Source organism: Aquarana catesbeiana, linkage group LG10 (genome assembly GCF_042186555.1).
Source record: "Aquarana catesbeiana isolate 2022-GZ linkage group LG10, ASM4218655v1, whole genome shotgun sequence".
NCBI lineage: Eukaryota > Metazoa > Chordata > Amphibia > Anura > Ranidae > Aquarana > Aquarana catesbeiana.
Window position 1 is genome coordinate 62,091,832 of NC_133333.1, and position 27,202 is coordinate 62,119,033.

At 44.6% G+C, this 27,202-nt stretch overlaps 1 protein-coding gene across 6 annotated transcripts in view; it reads right to left on the minus strand.

Annotated features, from left to right (window-relative positions):
- Positions 1-27,202, minus strand: part of PNKP (polynucleotide kinase 3'-phosphatase) — a 409,941-nt gene that overhangs the window by 14,448 nt on the left and 368,291 nt on the right. For all 6 annotated transcript variants that reach the window (XM_073602264.1, XM_073602267.1, XM_073602263.1 and 3 more), the window contains one exon: positions 1,157-1,218. In XM_073602264.1, the coding sequence (XP_073458365.1) occupies positions 1,157-1,218 (62 nt within the window). The remainder of the gene's footprint in view (positions 1-1,156; positions 1,219-27,202) is intronic.

The following is a 27,202-nucleotide window of genomic DNA, read 5'->3' on the forward strand; positions in this document are numbered from 1 at the left end:
GTTTGATGGGCACAGTGGCTGCGTTTGATGGGCACAGTGGCTGCGTTTGATGGGCACAGTAGCAGCTTTTGATGGGCACAGTAGCAGCTTTTGATGGGCACAGTAGCAGCTTTTGATGGGCACAGTGGCAGCTTTTGAGGGGCACAGACAGTGGCTGTGTTTGATGCACAACTTGAACTTACTTAAGTAGACAGTGTTAGACTTACTTGAGGCCGCCGGCCTGGTGCAGTACAGTGTGTCACTCACAGCAGCAAGGCAGCGCCAGCTATCAAGGGCCGTCTTTCCTCCCTGCTCCCTCTCCACGCTGCATGAAGCACATGGCAGAGGTGGGCGGAGCTTGTTCACTAGCAGCTTGGGCTGCCACGATGCGCTATGAATGCTGGGGTGGCCGTGGCCTCTGACTGACGTCACTGTTTGCTAGCTAGACGCCGGGCGGCCGGCGATTCTAGCAAGTGAGCAACCAGTGCAGTTAGTGAACTTAAGCAGCAGATTGCAGCACTGAGGATCAGCCCTGCATGGGGCCCTCCAGACAGGTGGGGCCCCCGGGCAACTGCCCAGCATGCCCAGCATGCCCAGTGGAAAAAACGGCCCTGATCAGATTCCCAATATAAGTCGCTAATCACCGCCAATACTAGTAGAAAAAAAGAAGTAAATAAAAATTCCAGTATATATCCCATAGTTTGTAGACGCTATAACTTTAAAGCAAACCAATTAATATGCACTTATTGGGATTTTTTTTTTACCAAAGACGTAGCAGACGCACATTTTGGCATAAATTTAGAAAGTCATTTTATTTTTTAAAAATGTTTTTTATTGGATATGTTTTATAGCAGAAAGTAAAAAATATTGTTTTTTTTTTTTTTTCAAAATTTTCAGTCTTTTCATTTATGTAATAAAAAACACAGTGGTGATCAAATACCACCAAAGGAAAGCTCTACATGTGTGAGAAAAATGCTATAAATTGAATTTAATTTGGGTACAGTGCTTGCATGACCGTGCAATTACCAGTTAAAGTAGCGCAGTGCTAAATAGCAAAAAATGGCCTGGTCATGAAGAGGGTAAAATCTTCCAGAGCTTCACATTAAGTAGTCACCTAATTCTCTCAAACATCACTTGAAATATTTAAAATGTATTTGTTTTTTTTTCATCTACTTACTCTGTTGGCATATGCATAGCCTTTCGGTACCAGGTGTTCTTTTATGAAAGTTGTTTTTCCAGCTAAAAACAGACAATGCATTGGTCAGGGGCTAATCTGATTATCTTTTTCATACTTTATAAATATTAGGAATATGAGAAAATGTATGAAAATAGCAAAGTGCTATTAATAAAATCAAGATGCATACATATGACATATTTTGGGACATATTTTGTAAACCTAAAATATAATTTACCCAACATAAAAAGTACCATTTACAAATACATTTATACATTTTTATGCAACGAAGACACGCACACTAAAGAGTAAATTAACCCCTTGTGCTGCTTGTAAGCATATTCCTTTTATTCCTATACTGTTCTATGAGGACAAAGGGGAACCACCCCTATTTCAGAAGCATGCTATATACAGAGGCCCTGACTTTTGCTTTGATTCCGAGTCTCTCTCTTGTCGATTAAAAAATTGTAAAGGGTAACTCCACTTTTGTGGGGGGAAAAAAGAGGAAATAAACAAAAATAAAATAGTATATACAATTTCTACACACATTGTTTTTGTAATTAAATGTTATAGAAGATTTACTCTCCTTAAGGCTGTTTTCACACTGGGGCGGTAGGGGGCGTCGGCGCTAAAACAGCGCTATTTTTAGCGCTGTTTTACCGTGGTATTCGGCCGCTAGCGGTGCGGTTTTAACCCCCCGCTGGCGACCGAAAAAGGGTTAAAACCACTCGTATAGCGCGGCTATAGCCGCGGTATTTCCACGGTATAGCCGCGCTGTCCCATTGATTTCAATGGGCAGGAGCGGTTTAGGAGCGGTGAATACACCGCTCCTTCACCGCTCCAAAGATGCGGCTGGCAGGAGATTTTTTCTTCTCCTGCCAGCGCACCGCTTCAGTGTGAAAGCCCTCGGGCTTTCACACTGAACAAACAGCGGAGGCTGTTTTGGGGCGGTTTGCAGGCGGTATTTTTAGCGCAATAACGCCTGCAAACCGCCCTAGTGTGAAAGGGGCCTTAAAATCTGCAGTACTGTAATTTTCTAAAAAATTTAATGCAATATGGTAACCTGGAGGTGTTCTGTATAGAGCTGGTGTATGGAATGCCCCCAGAAATGTAATTCCTTGTTTATGTGATGGCTCGCTGATTTTCACAGAAGTCTGCACTAAGATACAAGTCATATGTTAGCACCCTCTGCAACAAAGAATTCATTTTTGGTGTCGTACACTGAAAGGGTTAATTATGTCTAAAGGGATTTTGACACAGCGAGTTTCCTTATTAGAACTCTGCAAGTTCATCAACTGATTAAAAATGAAAATGTTCAGATTCACTCTGCACATTGCCATAGACAAAAAAAAAACAAACAAAAAAAACAGCTTTTTCTTCAGAGCAGAAACAGGTAGGAATCTGCAACCAAGTTTGTTAAAATCCCTGCAATGTACATTAATCACCCAGAGGGGATATTTTTGCCAACACGAGTTGGGTAACTCTTTGCGAAAACCTCAATAACCAATGCAGGTTCCAACAGCTAGAGCAGTAAAGCAGAGTGCTTCCTGTGTATGCAAAAGAGGGGTCCACTACTCCCACCTATGACTGGCCATTACAGTAAGCGGCATTTGGAGGGCAAATAGATATTAGCACGTCCAAGTATAAATCCAAGTAAAAATTCCAAGCTTACTTACCTACCAACCCATGGACAACCGAACCAGCCTAACAGTATGCATTAAAATCAGGGGTTTAGTCTGCACACATTTGCAAATACATGCGTAAGCTAGAGGCCCCGCCAAGGCACCCTGGTATCTGTAGTTCCTATAACTAGCTTATGAGTGACTCCACAGTGGAAGCACATGCATTCTGATGAGTAGGTGTAGGGCAGATACTAGTTGCGCTTTCAGTGCCATTAATTGTTAACGGCACACCAAACACAGAAGCAAACACACATTTTGCAATGTGAAAAAACGAGTGGCAAATGCTGCAGAACAAACGGTTAAAAACACGCAACCCACAAAATGCCAAAATGTCCCATAACCCACATATAGCACAGCCCATTTAAATCAATGGGCTGCTCTATGCGTGTCACAGGAAAAACAAGCCACATATCGCTCACTCCCACTATGCTAGATGTGAATAGGGCCTGAAAGTGAAATTGGTGCGTTAACACAAGAACAAGGCTCCATTCACATCTGTCTGTTTCCTTACATTTCAGAAATGCGCTGCACCAAAAATCGCAGTAAAAAAAAAAAAATGCACCAAGCTCCGCTCTAAAAAAAAGTTCTGAAGCTTCTTTGGGGTGATTGCTGTGTGTAGGGCAGCACATTCAGGTGGACGGGCTGCCTTATGTGCGATGAGTGAAAAATGCTCCAAAACACCTCCCTAAAAGAAAAAAAAAAAAGAAAAAAAAAAAAGAAAATGCATGTGGGAATGCAAGTTCCCGCTATGCAGAGATGTGAATGGGACTTGGCAGCAGCTGAGTGTTTCTGTCCACTCCCTTCTATGTACTCTTATAAAGATGGCCATACACTATGCAATCTGATTGTGTATTTAGTGAGAAGGGTGATCACTGATTGATTGAATATCATTTAAAAAACGTGCAGCTGGGAGTGGGAAGGTGGATGATGCAGGGTGTGTGCTAATGAGGTCAGCTGGTCAACTCCTTCCTGTGTCATAACCTACAGTCTGTAAGGATGTAAGACAGAAGCAATAGATACATTTGGAATCATAGATGGAGGACAGCAAGGTAAGTGTCTGTAGATTTTATGGAAAGCTTTGATACTTTTGCAAAAAAAGTACATTGGTGCATAGGGGAGCTGGAATTTAGAAAAAAAAGGGTGAACTTAGAATTTAAAAAACCAATGGATATCAGATAATCATTCACACTCGTTTCTCTCGTATTAGTGTGATAACACTTGTGCAGTCTCTCTTGCTAAAAAGATCAATTATGTGCTGTGCAGAACCCATTCCATGATCCCTTCTTGTGCCCACATTTACAAGAAGGTATGGACCCCATGTATAAGCATGCTAGTCAGATGCGCCTTGTATGCTGATATCCAGATTTATGCTCTCCTTCAGTGTACTTTGGTCTCCTCCTAATCTCCTTCCTTTGTTGGTTTAGGTTGTGGGGAAGCCCTTGTTTCTCTTATGTATATATATGTATACGTCAGGGCTCAAAATTTCAAGTCCTGAGCTACTAGCCAGGCCTTAAGGGTTACTCACAACCAGTTGCCCCACCCAATCCCTACCATGCACTGCCCCTAAACACGCCCTCATAAATTATCTCATGAAATGACACTTAAATGTTCTATGCAGAATTAAGTTACAAAAATAAATATTAACAACTTTATCAGTGCAGGCTCACCTGCCCACTACTGCAGCCTCAGCTCACCCATGCCCACCATTGCAGCCCAAGCTCACCCGTGCCAACATTGCAGCCCAAGCTCACCCGTGCCCACTTTTGCAGCTTTGGCTCACCTGTGCCCACCTTTGCAGCCTCGGCTCACCTGTGCCCACCTTTGCAGCCTCGGCTCACCTGTGCCCACCATTGCAGCCTCGGCTCACCTGTGCCCACCATTGCAGCCTCGGCTCACCTGTGCCCACCATTGCAGCCTCGGCTCACCTGTGCCCACCATTGCAGCCTCGGCTCACCTGTGCCCACCATTGCAGCCTCGGCTCACCTGTGCCCACCATTGCAGCCTCAGCTCACTGTGCCCACCATTGCAGCCTCAGCTCACCTGTGCCCACCATTGCAGCCTAAGCTCACTGTGCCCACCATTGCAGCCTCAGCTCACCTGTGCCCACCATTGCAGCCTCAGCTCCCCTGTGCCCACCATTGCAGCCTCAGCTCACCTGTGCCACCATTGCAGCCTCATACACATAGTTACATAGTAGGTGAGGTTGAAAAAAGACACAAGTCCAACCTATGTGTGATTATGTATCAGTATTACATTCATTGTATATCCCTGTATGTTGCGGTCATTCAGGTGCTTATCTAATAGTTTCTTGAAGCTATCGATGCTCCCCGCTGAGACCACCGCCTGTGGAAGGGAATTCCACATCCTTGCCGCTCTTACAGTAAAGAAGCCTCTACATAGTTTAAAATTAAACCTCTTTTCTTCTCATTTTAATGAGTGGCCATGAGTCTTGTTAAACTCTCTTCTGTGAAAAAGTTTTATTTCTATTGTAGGGTCACCAGTACGGTATTTGTATATTGAAATCATATCCCCTCTCAAGCATCTCTTCTCCAGAGAGAATAAGTTCAGTGCTCGCAACTTTTCCTCATAACTAAGATCCTCCAGACCCTTTATTAGCTTTGTTCCCCTTTTTTGTACTCGCTCCATTTCCAGTACATCCTTCCTGAGGACTGGTGCCCAGAACTGAACAGCATACTCTAGGTGCGGCCGGACCAGAGTCTTGTAGAGTGGGAGAATTATGGTATTATCTCTGGAGTTGATCCCCTTTTTAATGCATGCCAATATTCTGTTTCCTTTGTTAGCAGCAGCTTGGCATTGCATGCCATTGCTGAGCCTATCATCTACTAGGACCCCCAGGTCCTTTTCCATCCTAAATTCCCCCAGAGGTTCTCCCAACAGTGTATAGATTGCATTCATATTTTTGCCACCCAAATGCATTATTTTACATTTTTCTACATTGAACCTCATTTGCCATGTAGTTGCCCACCCCATTAATTTGTTCAGATCTTTTTGCAAGGTTTCCACATCCTGCAATGAAATATGAGTGGTGTATCCGCGCAACGGAACAGAAAATTTAAAAAGTGGAGAAAATGGAAAAAAAATGGAAACAATGGAAGAAATCGCATAAAGGACTGCTGCCTCCACAGATGTGATTTCCACCTAGGTGGAAAAAACAGAAGGTAAGTGAAGGGTTAGTGTGTGGGTGTGGCGCTGTCCTAATTTATAGAAATACTTGGTAAATTGTGTGTAGCCAAATCCCATATGTAAAGTCGCATAAACCAAAATTGCAAATAAAAAATTCAACGGAAATAAAACCAAACATAAAACAGCAAAGTGACCCCCTTTGGAGTGTGTAGGTGTAACGTTGTCCTAGTGGAGAAAAAAGTGGAGAAAATGAAAAAAAATGGAAACAATGGAAGAAATCGCATAAAGGACTGCTGCCTCCACAAATGTGATTTCCACCAAGGTGGAAAAAACAGAAGGTAAGTGAAGGGTTAGTGTGTGGGTGTGGCACAGTCCTAATTCATAGAAATACTTGGTAAATCGTGTGTAGCCAAATCCCATATGTAAAGTCGCATATTAAGTATAAACCAAAATTGCAAATAAAAAATTCAACGAAAATAAAACCAAACATAAAACAAAGCGCTCCAGTTGACATCCCTATGACAAAACGCGTAGGGCGTGGCCTATTCTGACGCTTTTGCATCATCTCCCAGAGGATCACCAACTTAAATCTGACGCTCTCCTGTTTTGATGACATTTGGTTGCCTATTATAAACTGCTTAAATGTGAGTACCATTCTGTCATCTGCGTTCAATAAAGAGTGTTTTATGGTTTTACGCTATGGAATCTCCTCTTTCTTCTCTTATGCCTAAAACGTCACCGTGACCCAGAAACAGCCTGTGGATTGCCGCACAGTGGCATACACTGTGACTGCGCATTACCCCCGCAGGGGTTAAAGAAGCTGGTGAGTGTCCGCATGATCACAAGACACGAGCACCTGGTCACCAAGATTAATACAAATACCTGCCTTGTTTTACAAAGATGTCAAGTTTTTCACTTAAACTGCACTAAACACTAGTCACGATTTAACCTATGTAATTATTCAGCAATGTTATGTTTGTCAATCACTATATGGGGTTTTTATGCGGATGGAATAGCTTTGGCTAAAGTCATTTTTTGATTTCATCCCCTGTTCCCCTTCCCCCTCCCCCAATTCAAAGGGGGCCAACCTAGCCGTTATATTTGCTATATGCGATTTTGTTTATAATTTACATGCGATTTTACATGTGGGATCTGGCTACACACGATTTACAAAGTATTTTTTAAACTAGGACAACGTTACACCTACACACTCCAAAGGGGGTCACTTTGCTGTTTTATGTTTGGTTTTATTTTCGTTGAATTTTTTATTTGCAATTTTGGTTTATACTTAATATGCGACTTTACATATGGGATTTGGCTACACACGATTTACCAAGTATTTCTATGAATTAGGACTGTGCCACACCCACACACTAACCCTTCACTTACCTTCTGTTTTTTACACCTTGGTGAAAATCACATTTGTGGAGGCAGCAGTCCTTTATGCGATTTCTTCCATTGTTTCCATTTTTTTTTCATTTTCTCCACTTTTTTCTCCACTAGGACAACGTTACACCTACACACTCCAAAGGGGGTCACTTTGCTGTTTTATGTTTGGTTTTATTTTCGTTGAATTTTTTATTTGCAATTTTGGTTTATGCGACTTTACATATGGGATTTGGCTACACACAATTTACCAAGTATTTCTATAAATTAGGACAGCGCCACACCCACACACTAACCCTTCACTTTCCACATCCTGCGGAGAAGTTATTGCCCTGCTTAGCTTAGTATTGTCTGCAAATACAGAGATTGAACTGCTTATCCCATCCTCCAGGTCGTTTATGAACAAATTAAATAGAATTGGTCCCAGCACAGAACCCTGGGCAACCCCACTACCCACCCCTGACCATTCCAAGTACTCCCCATTTATCACCACCCTCTGAACTCGCCCTTGTAGCCAGTTTTTAATCCATGTACTCACCCTATGGTCCATGCCAACGGACCTTATTTTTGGGGAAATGTGTCAAATGCTTTTGCAAAATCCAGATACACCACGTCTACGGGCCTTTCTTTATCTAGATGGCAACTCACCTCCTCATAGAAGGTTAGTAGATTGGTTTGGCAAGAACGATTCTTCATGAATCCATGCTGATTACTGCTAATGATACAGTTCTCATTACTAAAATCTTGTATATAGTCCCTTATCATCCCCTCCAAGAGTTTACATACTATTGATGTTAGGCTAACTGGTCTGTAATTCCCAGTGATGTATTTTGGGTCCTTTTTAAATATTGGTGCTACATTGGCTTTTTTCCAATCAGCTGGTACCATTCCAGTCAGTAGACTGTCTTTAAAAATTAGGAACAACGGTCTGGCAATCACTTGACTGAGTTCCCTAAGTACCCTCGGATGCAAGCCATCTGGTCCCGGTGTTTTATAAATGTTAAGTTTCTCAAGTCTAATTTTAATTCTGTCCTCTGTTAACCATGGAGGTGCTTCCTGTGTTGTGTCATGAGGATAAACACTGCAGTTTTGGTTACTGAAGCCCCCCGATTCACTCGTAAAGACTGAGGAGAAAAATAAATTCAATAACTTCGCCATCTCCCCATCCTTTGTAACCAGATGTCCTTCCTCATTCTTTATAGGGCCAATATGATCTGTCCTCCCTTTTTTACTGTTTACATACCTAAAGAATTTCTTGGGATTTTTTTTTGCTCTCCTCCGCTATGTGTCTTTCATGTTCTATCTTAGCCGTCCTAATTGCACCCTTACATTTCTTCAGTAATACTGACATATAATCACACACATAGGATGGACTTGTGTCTTTTTTCAACCTCACTTACTATGTTTCGTGTTCTATCGTAGCCGCCCTAATTGCACCCTTACATTTCTTGTTGCATTCTTTATAAAGTCTGAATGCTGAGGATGATCCCTCAACCTTGTATTTTTTGAAGGCCTTCTCCTTTGCTTTTATATGCATTTTTACATTGGAGTTAAGCCATCCAGGACTTTTGTTCGCTCTTTTAAATTTATTACTCAATGGGATGCATTGGCTAATGCCCGTATTTAATATGCTCTTAAAGCACACCCATCTCTCCTCCGTGTTCTTTGTTCCTAATATTTTATCCCAATTTATGCCTTTTAGCAAGGTTTGTAGTTTAGGGAAGTTGGCTCTTTTGAAATTCAGTGTCTTTGTATTCCCTTTATGTTTATTATTTGTGTGATTTATACTGAAACTAATTGACCTGTGATCGCTGTTACCTAAATTGCCCCATATTTCTACATCCGTGATCAGGTTTGTATTGTTGATAATCAGTAGATCCAGTAATGTTTTATTTCTAGTTGGTGCGTCTACCATCTGACCCATAAAATTGTCCTGCAAGACATTAAGGAACTGGTGAGCCTTAAATGAATGCGCGGTTCCCTCCGCCCAGTCTATGTCTGGATGATTAAAATCCCCCATTATGATAACACTTCCCATCCTTGCTGCTAATCCAAATTGTGATAGGAGATCTGTCTCCACTTCCTCCCTCAGGTTAGGGGGCCTATAGCATACTCCCAGTATTATTTTCCCCTTAGCTTCATCCCTTTGGAGCTCTGCCTCAGCTCACCTGTGCCCACCATTGCAGCCTCAGCTCCCCTGTGCACACCATTGCAGCCTCGCCTCACCTGTGCCCACAACTGCAGCCTCACCTCACCTGTACCCACCATTGCAGCCTCAGCTCACTGTGCCCGCCATTGCAGCCTCAGCTCCCCTGTGCCCACCATTGCAGCCTCAGCTCACCCGTACCCACCATTGCAGCCTCAGCTCACCTGTGCCCACCATTGCAGCCTCAGCTCACCTGTGCCCACCATTGCAGCTTCAGCTTACCTGTGCCCACCATTGCAGCCTCAGCTCACTGTGCCCACCATTGCAGCCTCAGCTTACTGTGCCCACCACTGCAGCCTCAGCTTACCTCAACCGTGCAGAGGAAAGCTGCCGGATCACAGAGCAACAGCCTGCTGTTACAGCTTACAAATCACAGGCAAAGAGTCAGGAGGCGGGGCTGTGTGTAATCACCAGCGGAGGCACTTGTAATGTAAGCTGTAACAGCGGGCTATCGCTCTGTGATCTGGCAGCTTTCCTCTTCCTCCATGCCCTCTTCCCCCGGGGCAATCAATGGTAGAACGGCTCCTGTTCAACCCCGCATGCCGGTGGTACTCGCTGCCGCCCTACTACCCCCCCCCCTCGGCAGCCCAGCTCCTCGCCAGAAACAATTTTCCACTCGCAAAATGCTAGTAAAAAATTTGAGGGCTGTGTTTGTGTGTGTGTATATATATATATATATATATATATATATATATATATATATATATAAACAAACAAGGGACTGCTCACATAGTGTAAATTTACTTTATTTAACCACTTCCCGACAGCCTCCTGTCCATACAGCGGCGGTATCTCCTGGGTGAATCGCCATATATGTACATGTACGGCAGCTCCTTTAAGAGCCATAGCAGGTGCGTGCCTGCTGGACCTTCGCTCATCGGGTCCCCAGGCGTGCCCGGCCTGGGGACCCGATGCGTGTGGCCAGTGGGCACAATCGCCACCAGTCAAACGAAAGCCAGAAAGAGGATTTGTGTTCTGACAGGGTAGGAGAAACAGATCGTCTGTTTCTACTAAGTAGGAAAAATGATATGGCTCCTACTCTAGTCAGTCACATCCCCTCACAGTTAGAAACACACCTAGGAAACACATTTAACCCCTTGATCACATGGTCCTAAGTATTCAGACCCCTTGCTCAGTATTTAGTAGAAGCACCCTTTTTGATCTAATACAGCCATGAGTCTTTTTGGGAAAGATGCAAAAAGTTTTTCACACCTGGAATTGGGGATCCTCTGCCATTCCTCCTTGCAGATCCTCTCCAGTTATGTCAGGTTGGATGGTAAACTTTGGTAGACAGACATTTTTAGGTCTCTCCAGAGATGCTCAATTGGGTTTAAGTCAGGGCTCTGGCTGGGCCATTCAAGAACAGTCACGGAGTTGTTGTGAAGCCACTCCTTTGTTATTTTAGCTGTGTGCTTAAGGTCATTGTCTTGTTGGAAGGTAAACCTTCGTCCCAGTCTGAGGTCCTGAGCACTCTGGAGAAGGTTTTCGTCTAAGATATCCCTGTACTTGGCCGCATTTATCTTTCCCTCAGTTGCAACCAGTTGTCCTGTCCCTGCAGCTGAAAAACACCTCCACAGCATGATGCTGGCTGCCACCATCATGCTTCACCGTTGGGACTGTATTGGACAGGTGATGAGCAGTGCCTAGTTTTTTCCACACATACCGCTTAGAATTAAGGCCAAAAAGTTCTATCTTGGTCTCATCAGACCAGAGAATCTTTTTTCTCACCATCTTGGAGTCCTTCAGGTGTTATTTAGCAAACTCCATGCGGGCTTTCCTGTGTCTTGCACTGAGGAGAAGCTTCCATCGGGCCACTCTGCCATAAAGCCCCGACTGGTGGAGGGCTGCAGTGATGGTTGACTCTCTACAACTTTCTCCCATCTCCCGACTGCATCTCTGGAGCTCAGCCACAGTGATCTTTGGGTTCTTCTTTACCTCTCTCCCCAAGGCTCTTCTCCCCCGATAGCTCAGTTTGGCCGGACGACCAGCTCTAGGAAGGGTTCTGGTCGTCCCAAATGTCTTCCATTTAAGGATTATGGAGGCCACTGTGCTCTTAGGAACCTTAAGTGCAGCAGAATTTTTTTGTAACCTTGGCTAGATCTGTGCCTTGCCACAATTCTGTCTGAGCTCTTCAGGCAGTTCCTTTGACCTCATGATTCTCATTTGCTCTGACATGCACTGTGAGCTGTAAGGTCTTATATAGACAGGTGTGTGGCTTTCCTAATCAAGTCCAATCAGTATAATCAAACACAGCTGGACTCAAATGAAGGTGTAGAACCATCTCAAGGATGATCAGAAAAAATGGACAGCACCTGAGTTAAATATATGAATGTCACAGCAAATGGTCTGAATACTTAGGACCATGTGATATTTCAGTTTTTCTTTTTTAATAAATCTGCAAAAATGTCAACAACTATGTGTTTTTTTGTCAATATGGGGTGCTGTGTGTACATTAATGAGGGAAAAAATGAACTTAAATGATTTTAGCAAATGGCTGCAATATAACAAATAGTGAAAAATTTAAGGGGGTCTGAATACTTTCCGTACCCACTGTATCTATATATATATATCTAGATATGGATATATATTTATTTATATATATTGTACAGGACACCGGGAATGTGCTCTGGATGGCAGTTACATTCCCCCGATATTTGAGTCACGGTCCCTTCAAGGGGGACAGTTGCAGAGCATTTGTGGTACTCAGGGGTTCTCACCCATGCAGGGTGAGGTGTCCCGGGTTAAGTTTGGCTGGAGAGGACTGACTTCCAGGACTCTCTAGATTGCTAAATTTATATTAGTAACCGGGATTTGGAAGGCTCAAAGAGACTTGGGAGGGTAGAGCCTTCAAACCCTGACTACCAGGACTTTGGTCCCAAAGGGGTTAAGTCCCAGGTGAAGGAGGCATGAAAGGCAGCAGAAGGGAAATCAGCACCTGTGTCAAGGAAGTGAGTGGAAAAGAGAGAGAAAGAGACTCACAAGCTGTGCAGCCCATGTGAGCTCTCAAACAAACTGAGACACGGGCTGCTAACCCCGTGTGGCCTGCCTTGAACCCTTAATTTGGAGGGGCTTAAACCCTGTATAGGACCAAAGAATAGCACTGAGCCTGCTGTTTGTTTCCAATATCAGGATATGGACTGTTTATTTACGATGGCTGAAGTAAGCTGTCTGATTTTTGAAATAATTTATTTGCAAATTATGGTGGAAAATAAGTATTTGGTCACCTACAAACAAGCAAGATTTCTGGCTCTCACAGACCTGTATCTTCTTCTTTAAGAGTCTCCTCTGTCCTCCACTCATTACCTGTATTAATGGCACCTGTCTGAACTTGTTATCAGTATAAAAGACACCTGTCCACAACCTCAAACAGTCACACTCCAAACTCCACTATGGTGAAGACCAAAGAGCCGTTGAAGGACACCAGAAACAAAATTGTAGACCTGCACCAGGCTGGGAAGACTGAATCTGCAATAGGCTATCAGCTTGGTGTGAAGAAATCAACTGTGGGAGCAAAAATTAGAAAATGGAAGACATACAAGACCACTGATAATCTCCCTCGATCTGTGGCTCCATGCAAGATCTCACCCCGTGGGGTCAAAATGATCACAAGAACGGTGAGCAAAAATCCCAGAACCACACGGGAGGACCTAGTGAATGACCTACAGAGAGCTGGGACCAACATAACAAAGGCTACCATCAGTAACACACTATGCCACCAGGGATTTAGATCCTGCAGTGCCAGATGTGTCCCCCTGCTTAAGCCAGTACATGTCCGGGCCCGTCTGAGGTTTGCTAGAGAGCATTTGGATGATCCAGAAGGGGATTGGGAGAATGTCATATGGTCAGATGAAACCAAAGTAGAACTGTTTGGTAGAAACACAACTCGCCGTGTTTGGAGGAGAGAGAATGCTGAGTTGGAACCAAAGAACACCATATCTACTGTGACGCATGGGGGTGACAACATCATGCTTTGGGGCTGTTTATCTGCAAAGGGAATAGGACGACTGATCCGTGTACATGAAAGAATGAATGGGGCCCTCTATCGTGAGATTTTGAGTGCAAACCTCCTCCCATCAGCAAGGGCATTGAAGATGAAACGTGGCTGGGTCTTTCAGCATAACAATGATCCCAAACACACCGCCCGGGCAACGAAGGAGTGGCTTCGTAAGAAGCATTTCAAGGTCCTGGAGTGGCCTAGCCAGTCTCCAGATCTCAACCCCATAGAAAACCTTTGGAGGGAGTTGAAAGTCCGTGTTGCCCAGCGACAACCCCAAAACATCACTGCTCTAGAGGAGATCTGCATTGAGGAATGGGCCAACATACCAGCAACAGTGTGTGACAACCTTGTGAAGACTTACAGAAAACGTTTGACCTCTGTCATTGCCAACAAAGGATATATAACAAAGTATTGAGATGAACTTTTGATATTGACCAAATACTTATTTTCCACCATAATTTGCAAATAAATTAAAAAAAAAAAATCAGACAATGTGATTGTCTGGATTTGTTTCCACATTTTGTCTCTCATAGCTGAGGTATACCTATGATGAAAATTACAGGCCTCTCTCATCTTTTTAAGTGGGGGAACTTGCACAATTGGTGGCTGACTAAATACTTTTTTGCCCCACTGTATGCTGTGGTGGAGGATCTACTGGGACCTGTCAAACCTCGAGGATCCTTGCCAGTAAGGAGAGCCAAGCCATCCATAAACCAGAGAGTCAGCATTTAGGAGAGTTCTGCTCCGGCACGAAGGAATGAGGGCGTGCTGTGCTGGCGGTGTCACTCCCGGGGCCATATCCAGGCCCCCTGTCCCCTGCAGGAGGAACCCATGGAGTGTGGCGCTCTACGGAGGATGTCCTTTTATGCACAGAATGTCTGTGCTGCCCACCTGAACCTGACTGAGGGGCGGTTTAAATGTGACCTTTGGCTGAACCAGCTTCACGCCCGAGCGTTGTTGGACTCCGGAAGTATGGTAACACTTGTGGGTACCGGGGTAGCTGGGGAGGCGAGTCCAGTAGCAAGAACCCTGAGGGTGGTGTGCATACATGGGGAAACCAAGGAATACCCCTGGTATCAGTGACACTCACCATGGCCTGTGCCAGGAGGTTGGGGTTGTACCCGATCTCATCCATTATGTTAAAATAGGAAGGGATTGCCCTTTATTTGTTGAACTTTGGAACTATGTGAGCCAAGAACTATCAGGACAGCTGAACGCCAATGCTCTAGAGAACACTGATAAGAGTTGCATCTGGGGCAGATGGTCCACCAGCTAAGGGGATCCCAGAGGGGGGGAACGCACTCTTATGCAGGTCATGGCTGGGGAGAACATAGAGGAAGCCTCCCCTCTGCAGGTTATGACTGAGGAGGATGAGGGAGAAAGCTCCTCTCATCTTGCCCACCCTGATTGAGCTGTCACGGGGTGCATTCTCTTCTGCCTAAAAGAGGGATCCTACACTGAAAAATGCCTGGCAACAGGTTACCATAATTAAACGGAGTTTCACAAGTGCCTGAGGCTGAAAAATCAAGTTAGGCTTACAGGTAACTTGTTTTCCAGGAGTCTTTCAGGACAGCATCTTGAGAGAGTGGCTCCACCCGCTTGTCAGGAAACACACCTCCACCAATCTTTTAAAAAGGAGGCTCCTTCCCACTTATCACCAGTAGTAGTAGAGAACCTCCGGCCCACGCTGGAACACACAATCAGAATATGGTTAGTCACAGCATAATAATTCAAAACAATAAGGGCGGGTTGCTGCTGCCCTGAAAGACTCCTGGAAAACAAGTTACCGGTAAGTCTAACTTGATTTTTCCCTTAACGTCTTTCAGGACAGCACCTTGAGAGGATAACAGAGACTTGCCCACTAGGGAGGGACCACAGCCTGCAAGACCTTTCTGCCAAAAGCCTGCTCGCTTGCCGACAGAAGATCCAGTCTGTAATGACGGACAAACGTTAGGTAACTTGACCACATAGCCGCCTTACAAATTTGATCTGGGGTGGCACCAGCTATTTCTGCCCATGTAGTGGCCTGAGCCCTGGTAGAATGTGCTTTAATTCCCAGCGGGGGAGATAGCCCCAACTGAGAGTAGGCTACCAGAATAGCGGATATAAGCCATCTAGCTATTGACCCCTTAGATGCTTGGTGGCCCTTCTTTTTTCCAGAAAAGAGTATAAACAAAGAGTCCGAAGACCGAAAGTTCTTTGTTACTTCAAAATAATGTAATAAAGTCCTTCTTACATCCAAATTGTGGAATTGGCTTTCTTTCTCCCCTGAAGGGTTTGAGCAAAAGGTTGATAGGATGATCTCCTGCGACCTGTTGTTGGCTGATGCTACCTTTGGCAAAAACCCCGGATCGGTTTTGAGTATAATCCTATCCGTGTAGATGGATAAAAAGGGTTTTTTTAACAGATAGGGCGTGCAGCTCACTAATTCTCCTTGCCGATGTTATTGCAACCAAAAATAAAGTCTTAAGAGTAAGATTCTTCAGTGAAATTGCTTGTAGTGGTTCAAAAGGTTCCTTCGTGAGGGCTTGCAGGACCACTGATAGATCCCAGTTGGGAAAGTGCTTAGCAGGAGCTGGTCTGGATCTAGTAAGCGCCTTGAACAATCTTGTAACTAAGGGCTCAGAAGAGACTGGTCTTTCCAGAAAAACTCCCAGTGCGGGTATCTGCACTTTAAGCGTGCTGACTGACAAGCCTTTGTCTGCCCCATTTTGAAGGAATTCTAAAATTGATACCAAATTTTCTACCGTTCTATTTGTCGAACAACACCAGGAGTTGTAGACTTTCCAATATTTAGCATAGATTTTTCTTGTTACTCTTTTTCTACTGGAAAGTAAGGTAGTTACCAAAGGTTGTGACAGACCTTTGTTTATTAACAACTGCTCCTCAGATACCAAACGGTGAGGCTTAGACTGGCCACTTCCGGATGATGTATTGGACCTTGTAGAAGCAAGTCTTGCTGGAGAGGCAGCTGCCAAGATGGTTTGACCGTCATCTGTAGAATGGTGGTAAACCATGCCCTTTTTGGCCAAAATGGAGTAATTAGAATTACTGCCACTTTCTCCCTCTGTATCTTCCTCAATACCAACAGGATTAGTTGAAACGGAGGAAAGGCGTAACCCAGATGAAAGTTCCAAGGCTGTATCAACGCATCTGTCTTCTGGGAACTGTCGTTTCTGTGAATGGAGGAGAAAACCGGGAGTTGCGTATTTTCTTCTGACGCAAACAGGTCTATTTGTGGCTGGCCCCAGGCTCTGGTGATCATTGCAAAGACTTCTGGATTCAAGGTCCATTCTGCCTCTTGAATCCGTCTTCTGCTTAGAAAATCTGCCACTACATTTAGAATGCCCTTGAGGTGGACTGCTGATAAGGACAGCAAATTAAGTTCTGCCCATCCTAGGATCTTTGAAACCAGTAACTGAAGTGTTTTGCGTCTTGTGCCCCCTTGCTTGTTCAGGTAGGCTACGGTAGTGGCATTGTCTGAGAGGACCTGGACATGGGAACCTTGAAGGATTGGAGAGAAGGCATCCGAAGCTAAGGTGACTGCCCTTAGTTCCCTCCAATTTGAGGACTTTTTTCGCCTCTGACTGGGACCAAACTCCTTGTGCGAAGTTTTGACCTAGGTGCGCCCCCCATCCCCACACACTGGCATCCGTCGTTACCACTTTTTCTATTGGGAAAGACCATAGCAGGCCCTTTGACAGATCTGCCTGATTTCTCCACCACCAAAGCGATCGCTTGACTTTGATGGGGATTTTTACCTTTGCCTCCAGAGATTCTGTCCTGTGATTCCATGCTCTCAGGAGGAAACTCTGAAGAGGTCTGAAATGTAACCTTGCCCATTGAATGGCTGGCATGGTTGAGGTTAGGGTTCCTAGGGTTGACATGACTTGTCTGATCATTTCTGATTTGTCTGTAAGGAGGCTACAACATTTTGGACTTTTACCTTTTTTCTCTTCTGGGAGAAAAACTCTGCTCCACTGAACTGATTTGATACCCCAGAAATTGTACTTCTTGGGCTGGATTGAAATTTGACTTTTGCATGTTTACGATCCAACCCAAGACTTCTAGATGACCGCGGGCTTTTCTGAGGTCCTCTAACAATTTTTCCCTGGAAGGGGGAAAGAAGAGCAGGTCGTCCAGGTACAGAATTACAACGATCCCCTGTAGGCGGAGAGGTACAAGAGCTTCTGCCATCACCCTCGTAAATATTCGTGGGGCGGAAGAAAAGCCAAAGGGGAGGGCCTTGAATTGTAGGTGCAGAACCTTGTTCCCCGTGTTTATTGCCATCCTTAGGAATTTCTGAGACTGAGGGGCTATGGGGATATGCAGATAGGCATCTCGAAGGTCGATCGATGCCATAAAGCATTCCCTTGTCAATAGGTTTCTGACCATGAAGATGGAGTCCATACGAAACCTTTTGTATAGGACCGATCTGTTCAGCGGTTTCAAGTTGAGGATTAATCGAAAACTTCCGGATGGCTTTTTTATCAGGAATATATGGGAATAGAATCCCTGATAATGCTCCCCCTGTGGAACCTGAGCCACAACCCCCTGATCTATCAGATCCTTTAACAGGTTCTTCATTGCTAGGGACTTTGGTGCATCTCTTGGTAGGTTTGTTATAAAGTACCTTTCTGGGGGGGGGGGGGGGGAGATCTGAAAATTCTATTCTGTAACCTTGGGCCAGCATGCACAGAATGAACTGGTTTTCTGTTATGCTTGCCCAATAGGGAAGAAAACCCTGAAGTCTTCCTCCCACCTGTAACCAGCTGTCATTGCGTCTTGCTGGTTGACGCAAGAGGATGGAAAAGGACATTTCCTTTGCCTTTCACCCTCTGCCCTGATCAATTTTTCTTCCTCTCTTGAGGCTTTTGTTCCTGAGCCCTTTGAGGACGAAAAAAACTTTGACTGGCTGTTTCTTCTTCTTGACAGGAAAAGATTTCCTTTTATCTGCAGTCCTGTCAGGAACGGAGTCCAAATCAGGGCTGTACAATAAATCCCCTAGGAAAGGGACCCTGCATAGTTTGTTTTTAGATGCTGCGTCCCCCGGCCAGGTTTTTAAACACAGAGCCCTTTTGACTGAATTAGTAAGGGCTGCGGCTTTTGCCGACATCCTAATAGATTCAGCTGATGCATCTGAGACATAGGCTACAGCTGCTGACAAGTCTGAAAAGGAATCAAGGATTTCTTGCTTAGGAGAATCAGCTATTATGTGAGCCTTAAGCTGATTCACCCAATACTCCATATTCCTGGAGACGCAAGTAGTTGCCATTGCTGGCTTGAGGTTGCCCATGATGGATTGCCAAGCCCTCTTTAGTTGATGATCCATCTTTTTGTCCATGGGGTCTTTTAAGATCCCCATGTCCTCAAATGCCAAATCGATTGATTTTGACACTTGAGAAAAGGATGCATCGATCTTTGGAACTTTATTCCAGAGAGCCGCTGGGTCATCATCAAAAGGAAACCTTCTCTTGTGAGCTTTTGGGAAGAAAGGTTTTCTTTCAGGATCAGTCCATTCTTTTTTAATTGCCTCAGCAATTACTGCATGGACCAGAAAGGTACGAGTTGTGGGCTCGCTGTGCATACATCTTTGTCATGTAAAGACGCTCTTCCTCTAGGCCCAAAGTAGCATAAATTGCCCTCAAGAGACCGTCTACTTGCTCCAAAGACAATTTATATTTGGAGGGAGTATTCTCCACCTCTTCCTCATCTGATTCTTCATTAGAATGTGAGGGGGAAAGCCCTTCCTGGTTCAGAGGACCCCCTTCTGCCTCCACTGCTGGGACTAACAGTGAGCCTTGAGAAGATTGTGAGGTAGTCGGCTGACTTGAGGATGGATTTGTAAGTGAATGCATGTGGCAAACGCCAGTTCCAGACTCCATTAGCGCCTCTGCGCCATCATGGAACCGGAAATATAGGCACCAGACCTATTCCTCCCCTGTGCTTTTTGGCGGAAATGACGCCCAGCGCCTGCTCATCGGATGTCGCCCCACTTCCGGTTACCTCACTTCCGGCGGATGCAGTTTCTCTGACTGCCCTTTGAGGTACCATATGAGCGCACTGCGATGGATTTGGGGGGCCCTTTGGTGAAATCAGCTCGGGGCCACCAATACATCCTCGTGGTACTCGATTATGCCACCAGGTATCCAGAGGCAGTTCCCCTAAGACAGACTACGTCAAAAGCAATTGCCAGGGAATTGTTTAATAATTTCTCTAGGACAGGATTCCCAAAGGAGATCTTGACAGACCAGGGCACCCCATTCATGTCTCGGGTGATGGCAGATCTGTGCAAGTTGTTCTAAATCAAACAGCTGCGCACATCTGTATCATCCACAGACAGATGGACCAGTTGAGCAGTTCAATAAAACTGTCAAGCTAATGCTTAAAAGGGTTGTGCAACAAGATGGTAAAGACTGGGACTGTCTACTCCCAGCACGAACTTTTGCTATTAGGGAAATGCCTCAGGCGTCCACAAGTTTTTCCCCATTCGACTGCTTCATTTAGTGAAGGAAATGTGGGAAAGTGAGGACTCTCCTCATAGGATGGTTGTAGAACATAAGAGAGAGAGAGAGGATTGCTAAGGTGATGCCTCTGGTCAAGGAGCACATACAAAAAGCACAGGAGGCACTCCTGTACAACCGGTCTGCCAAGCTTAGACAGTTCCAGGTTGGGGATTGGGTGTCTGTGCTTATACCTACAGTAGAAAGCAAGTTCCTGGCCAGGTGGCAGGGACCATTTCAGGTAGTAGAAAAGGTTGGAGAGGTTAACTATAGGATACACCAAACTGGGAAGAGGAAGCCCTATCAGATATACCAGGTAAATCTCCTGAAGTCTTGGAAGGACAGTGAGCAGGAAATTGCCCTGGCTGAGGTTAGTTCTAAGCCCCTGGTAGGGGAGAACTCGGTCCCAGTTTCCACCTCCCTATCCAAGCCACAATCGCAGCAGGTAAAAGGAGTTTACAGAGGAATAGAGAGAAGTTCTCAGGACTACCGGGTCTTACCAGGGTTACTGAACAGGATATTGTCACGGAACCTAATGTGAAGGTTCGAGTGAAACCTTATCACACTTAACCCCGAGGCACATAGGAAAGCAGTGTCAAGGGAAGTCCAGAAAATGCATGGAACTTGATATCATTGAGGAATCGCAGAGTGAGGTGTCGAGCCTGATTGTGTTGGTACCAAAGCCCAACGGGAATGCGATTTTGTAATAATTTCAGAAAACTCAACGAGGTATCGAAGTTCAAAGCATACCCAATGCCCAGAGAAGACGAACTGATAGAGAGGTTGGGACCAGCCCGGTACATTACCACCTTAGACCTCACCAAAGGCTATTGGCAAATACCTTTAACTAAGGAAGCCCAAGAAAAGACTGCCTTTTCTACCCCAGATGGCCATTTCCAGTACAAAAGAATGCCATTCGTTTGCATTCCGCTCCAGCTACTTTCCAGAGAGCTATGGATAAAACCTTACACCCACATTTGAAATGCACTTCAGTGTATTTAGATGACATTGTCATCTTTAGTACAGACTGGGAATCCCATCTTCCCCGAGTGCAGGCAGTCTTAGACTCTCTAAAGAAGGAAGGATTTATTGTGAAGAAAAATGTGCCATTGCTATGGAAGAGACCAAGTACTTGGGGTACATTGTGGGTAGAGGGTTGGTGAAACCACAGATGAACAAAGTAGAGGCTAGAGGTTTGTCCCCAACTTTGCCACTATTGGTGCACCTCTCACAGACCTGACAAAGGGAAAAAAGCCAGTCATGGTGAAATGGGATGATAAGGCTGAGAAGGCTTTCCAGGAGCCTAAAACAGCCTTGTGTCAGTATCCAGTACTGCTCACTCCTTACTTCTCAAGAGAATTTGTTGTTCAAATAGATGCCTCCAGTGAAAAGAGCTGTTCTGTCCCAAGAGGTCAATGGGGAGGAACACCCTATGGAGTAGAAAATTGACAGCTGCCGAGAGAAATTACGCTGTAGTGGAGTGGGAGTGTCTGGCCATTAAGTGGGCTCGACTTACTGCGCTATTTTCTCCTCGGTAGGAAGTTTCGCCTGGTGCCAGACCATGCCCCATTGACCTGGATGAGACAGAATAAACACACAAATGCCAGAGTTACAAGGTGGTTTTTGGTGTTGCAAGAGTTCAAATTTGTAGTTGAAAACAGACCAGGAAAACACCACCAGAACGTGGATGCCCTCTCTAGGGTACACTGTAGGGTGTCCCACATTGCCTCGATCACCTCCGCTTCGAGGCAGGGGGGGCATATGTACAGGACACTGGGAATGTGTCCTAGATGGCAGCTACATTCCCCCGATATTTGGGCCTTGGTCCCTTTAAGGGGGGCAGTTGCAGAGCATTTGTGGTGCTCAGGGGTTCTCACCCATGCAGGGTGAAGTGTCCCAGGTTAATTTTGGCTGGAGAGGACTGACTTCCAGGACTCTCTGGATTGCTAAATTTATAGGGACCCAGGATTTCGAAGGCTGAAAGAGACTTGGGAGGGTTTGGTGTTATTGCTCTCAATCTCTCATACTGGCCACTGGAAGTTCAACATGGCACCTCATGACAAAGAACTCTCTGAGGATCTGAAAAAAAGAATTGTTGCTCTACATAAGATGGCCTAGGCTATAAGAAGATTGCCAAGACCCTGAAACTGAGCTGCAGCACAGTGGCCAAGACCATACAGCAGTTTAACAGGACAGGTTCCACTCAGAACTGACCTCGCCATGGTTGACCAAAGAGGTTGAGTGCACATGCTCACTATCATATCCAGAGGTTGTCTTTGGAAATTAGACGTATGAGTGCTGCCAGCGTTGCTGCAGAGGATGAAGAGTGGGGGGGTCAGCCTGTCAGTGCTCAGACCATACGTCGCTTACTGCATAAAATTGGTCTGCATTGCTGTCATCCCAGAAGGAAGACTCTTCTAAAGTTGATGCACATGAAAACCCGCAGTTTGCTGAAGACAAGCAGACTAAGGACATGGATTACTAGAACCTCGTCCTGTGGTCTGATGAGACCAAGATAAACTTATTTGGTTCAGATGGTATCAAGCATGTATAGCGGCAACCAGGTGAGAAGTACAAAGACAAGTGTGTCTTGCCTACAGTCAAGCATGGTGGTGGGAGTGTCATGGCCTGGGGTGCTGCCGAAAGTGGGGAGCTACAGTTCATTGAGGGAACCATGAATGCCAAGATGTACTATGACATACTAAAGCAGAACATGATCCCCTCCCTTTGGAGACTGGGCCGCAGGACAGTATTTCAACACGATATCGACCCCAAACACACATCCAAGACAACCAATGCCTTGCTTAAGAAGCTGAGGGTAAAGGTGATGGACTGGCCAAGCATGTCTACAGATCTAAACCCTACTGAGCATCTGTGGGGCATCCTCAAATAGAAGGTGGAGGAGTGCAAGGTCTCTAACATCCACCAGCTCCGTGGTGTCTTCATGGAGGAGTGGAAGAGGACTCCAGTGGCAACCTGTGAAGCTCTAGTGAACTCCATGCCAAAGAGGGTTAGCAGCGCTGGAAAATAATGATGGCCACACAAAATATCGACACTTTGGGCCCAATTCGGACATTTTCACTTAGGGGTGTACTCAATTTTGTTGCCCGCGGTTTAGACATTAATGGCTGTGTGTTGAGTTATTTTGAGGGGACAGCAAATTTACACTGTTATACAAGCTGTACACTCACTACTTTACATTATAGCAAAGTGTAATTTCTTCAGTGTTGTCACTTGAAAAGATATAATAAAATATTTACAAAAAATGTGAGGGGTGTACTCACTTTTGTGAGATACTGTATATACCATAGTTTGTAGACGCTATAACTTTACTACAGACTAAATATTATACACTATTTTGGGTTATTTTCACCAAAGAAATGTAGCAGAATGCATTTTGGCCTAAATTTATGAAGAACATGTATCTATTTATTTTCCAAATTTTATAACAGAAACGAAGAAAAACACCTTTTTTTCAGATTTTTTTTGTTTATTTAGCAAAAAAGAAAAAAAACCTAGTGGTGATTAAATACCACCAAAAGAAAGCTCTAGTTGTGTGAACAAAATGATAGAAATTTTGTTTGGGTACAGTGTTGCATGACTGCATTGTCATTCAAAGTGCAAGAGCAGCGAAAGCTGAAAACTGGCCTAGGCAAGAAGGGGGTAAAAGGAGTTGTAAAGGCAAAAGTTTATTTTACCTTTTTTATCTTAATCATTCTATGCATTAAGATAATAAACCTTTTGTGTGTAGCAGGCCCCCCAGCACTCCCTAATACTTACTCTGAGCCCCTTCTCTATCCAGCGATGTCCACAATTCCCTCAGCTGTCCGGGACTCTCCTCTTGATTGGCTGGGACACAGCTGCGTTGCCATTGGCTCCTGTGGCTGTCAATCAAACTCAGTTAGCCAATCAGGGGAGAGGGGGGGCGGGGTCGGGTCTGGCTCCGTGTCTGAATGGATACACAGATCTGACACGGCTTGGGTGCCCCCAAAGCAAGCTGCTGGTCTATGGAGGCACTTGTCAGGAGGGAGGGGCCAGGAGCAGCGAAGAGGGACCCGAGAAGAGGAGGATCCAGGCTGCTCTGTGCATATCCACTGCAACAGGGCAGGTAAGTATAACATTTTTTTTTTTTTTTTTTTTAGAACCGAGACTTCAATAATCTTCTACAATCACTTTAAATATTGATATTTTCAAACAGGAAAAACACTGCACTTATGTTCAGGGAAGGTCCCCAGGATGCAATGTACTTGACCCTCACAATAATATAGAGATTAAAATGGGGATGGAGGAATACAGTATAAAAACTGTTTAAAAACAAAAGGAGAAAACTTAAATCTCCAGTGTGGGATCAGCAGTAATGTCTCTCAGTGTGATAGATAACGTCCATAGGTATATGTATATATAATCCTGAAATGGTTGGCATTGAAGTCATTCAAAAACAAAAGGGGTCCCTAAGCCAGCGCTATAGGCAGCCAGTGTGAGGGAGCCAGAAGCAAACTCTGCAGCAGACAAGGGAAAGAAAGCACAGCGCCAGGAGGATGGGTGGGGTCCTTATGGATTTTAGGGAGATGGTAAAAAATAGGGTCTCTTATAGAATTCTCTTTTTTAGGAAAGCCTCCTCCATAGTATTGAAAATACCCTCATCTGATGCTCTGTTGTCGTGGTAACAGATCACTCCGGACTCGCTTTTTGATCGGATGGGGTGAGATTAGAGCGAGGGTTTATTTTTGGTATTGTGGCACATGTGTAGCACTTCTGAATATACCAGCTGGTAAAAACTGTGAACATAGGGGCCTTTGGCATGTGTGGGATTAAAAATTGATTTAGATTGAAACTTGGTATGTTTAACTGGAGGTGAAGTGGGCATATGTTGTGTGAGGTATGTAAAGTAATCCTCATTGTCATCATTGTAAAGTTCCTCTAGGCAGGCTAGGGCCATATCATCTGGGAAGGTGATATTTCCTTCGAAGTCATCGTTACATTCTGGGGGAGGTGTATGGACATCTTCTCCCAGCACATATAAACCTCAACAGATATGGCACCCTGTATGGCCTGATTATGGAGCACACATGCTCCGAATGCAAAGCCACTTCCCCTGCTCTGTGGTCCGGACGTGACGTCGCTCCCAAGTCTCCAGCATCCCTCGCTACCCAGGCTGAGTTGCAAATGCCAGTAACCACCGTACAAGCTGCCAGCTGGACCCCGGGGACACAGATACAGAGTGAATCCCCCCCCCAGAATTTACACAGCAGATCATCATGGTCACATTGTGCTTACCTCCCATCCCTTTGTGAGTAGCTGATTTGTATCCTTACCATCATTAAATATTTTTTAATGCTGCACTTAAGAGGCGCTGTGCTTTCTTTCCCTTGTCCCAAATATTGATATTTGCACTGAAATACCGACATTTTTTGAAGTGCCAGTAAAAAAATGTGGCTTGGTCAGTAAATTTCACTACTAGTAGTAGAGGTTAATAGCTGTACGTGACTATGTATAGGTTACTATGTAAACAGTATACGGTGAGATATTAGCAATCATGATTGCTCACAGACCATTACAGAGTAGGAAGTGTCAAATGTCATTTTTGACTAGATCACTGTAGACCATTATACAAACAGTGTACACATTAGGCATCACCAACCAGGATTACTCACAGACCACTGTAGCACAAGGGGATCAAAAGGCTGCTTGTGACTAGGTGACCATAAGCACCTGTACACAGCAATCATTCATTCAGAGGATGTCCAGGACTTTCATGAAACCAGCAGTAGCTTCTGTATGTGTGGAACAGAAGACAAGGTGGCACCCTTCAAAGAAACAGAAGCCAGATGCTGAAGGGCCTGAGAACTCCTCTGGTCTACTGAAGTAGACCACTGAATGATCTATTGAGTAGGTGGAACCCTTGTGGGTAGAGCTTCAAAGGGATGACCACGCATTCATCTAAGGCTCGCCAGTTCCTAAATGTCTTGCAAGGCAATTTCATGGTTAAGATGGTAGACGCACCAACTAGAAATAAAGCGTTATTGGATCTACTGATTACCAACAATACAGACCTGATACGGATGTGAAAATATGGGGCAATTTAGGAAACAGCGATCACAGGTCAATTGGCTTCAGTATAAATCACACAAATAGGAAACATAAGGGGAATACAAAGACACTGAATTTCAAAAGAGCCAACTTCTCTAAACTACGTCTAACCTTGTTAGAAGGCATGAATTGGGATAAAATCTTAGGAACAAAGAACCTGCAAGAGAGATGGGTTTGCTTAAAGAGCATATTAAATAAGGGCATTAGCCAATGCATCCCATTGAGTAATACATTTAAAAGAGCAAACAAAAGTCCTGGATGGCTTAACTCCAATGTAAAAATGCATATAAAAGCAAAGGAGAAGGCCTTCAAAAAATACTAGGTTGAGGGATAATCATCAGCATTCGGACTTTATAAAGAATGCAACAAGAAATGTAAGGGTGCAATTAGGTCGGCTAACATAGAACACGAAACATAGTAGGTGAGGTTGAAAGAAGACACAAGTCCATCCTATGTGTGTGATTATATGTCAGTATTACCTTGTATATCCCTGTATGTTGTGGTCGTTCAGGTGCTTATCTAATAGCTTCTTGAAACTATCGATGCTACCAGCTGAGACTACCGCCTGTGGAAGAGAATTCCACATCCTTGCCGCTCTTACAGTAAAGGACCCTCTACGCAGTTTAAGGTTAAACCTCTTTTCTACTAATTTTAATGAGTGGCCACGAGTCTTGTTAAACTCCCTTCCGTGAAAACGTTTTATCCCTTCTGTGGGGTCACCAGTACGGTATTTGTAAATTGAAATGATATCCCCTCTCAAGCATCACTTCTCCAGAGAGAATAAGTTCAGTTCTCGCAACCTTTCCTCATAACTAATATCATCCAGACACTTTATTAGCTTTGTTGCCCTTCTTTGTACTCGCTTCATTTCCAGCACATCCTTCCTGAGGACTGGTTCCCAAAACTGGACAGCATACTCTAGGTGCGGCCAGACCAGAGTCTTGTAGAGTGGAAGAATTATCGTTTTATCTCTGGAATGAATCCCCTTTTTAATGCATGCCAATATTCTGTTTACTTTGTTAGCAGCAGCTTGGCATTGCA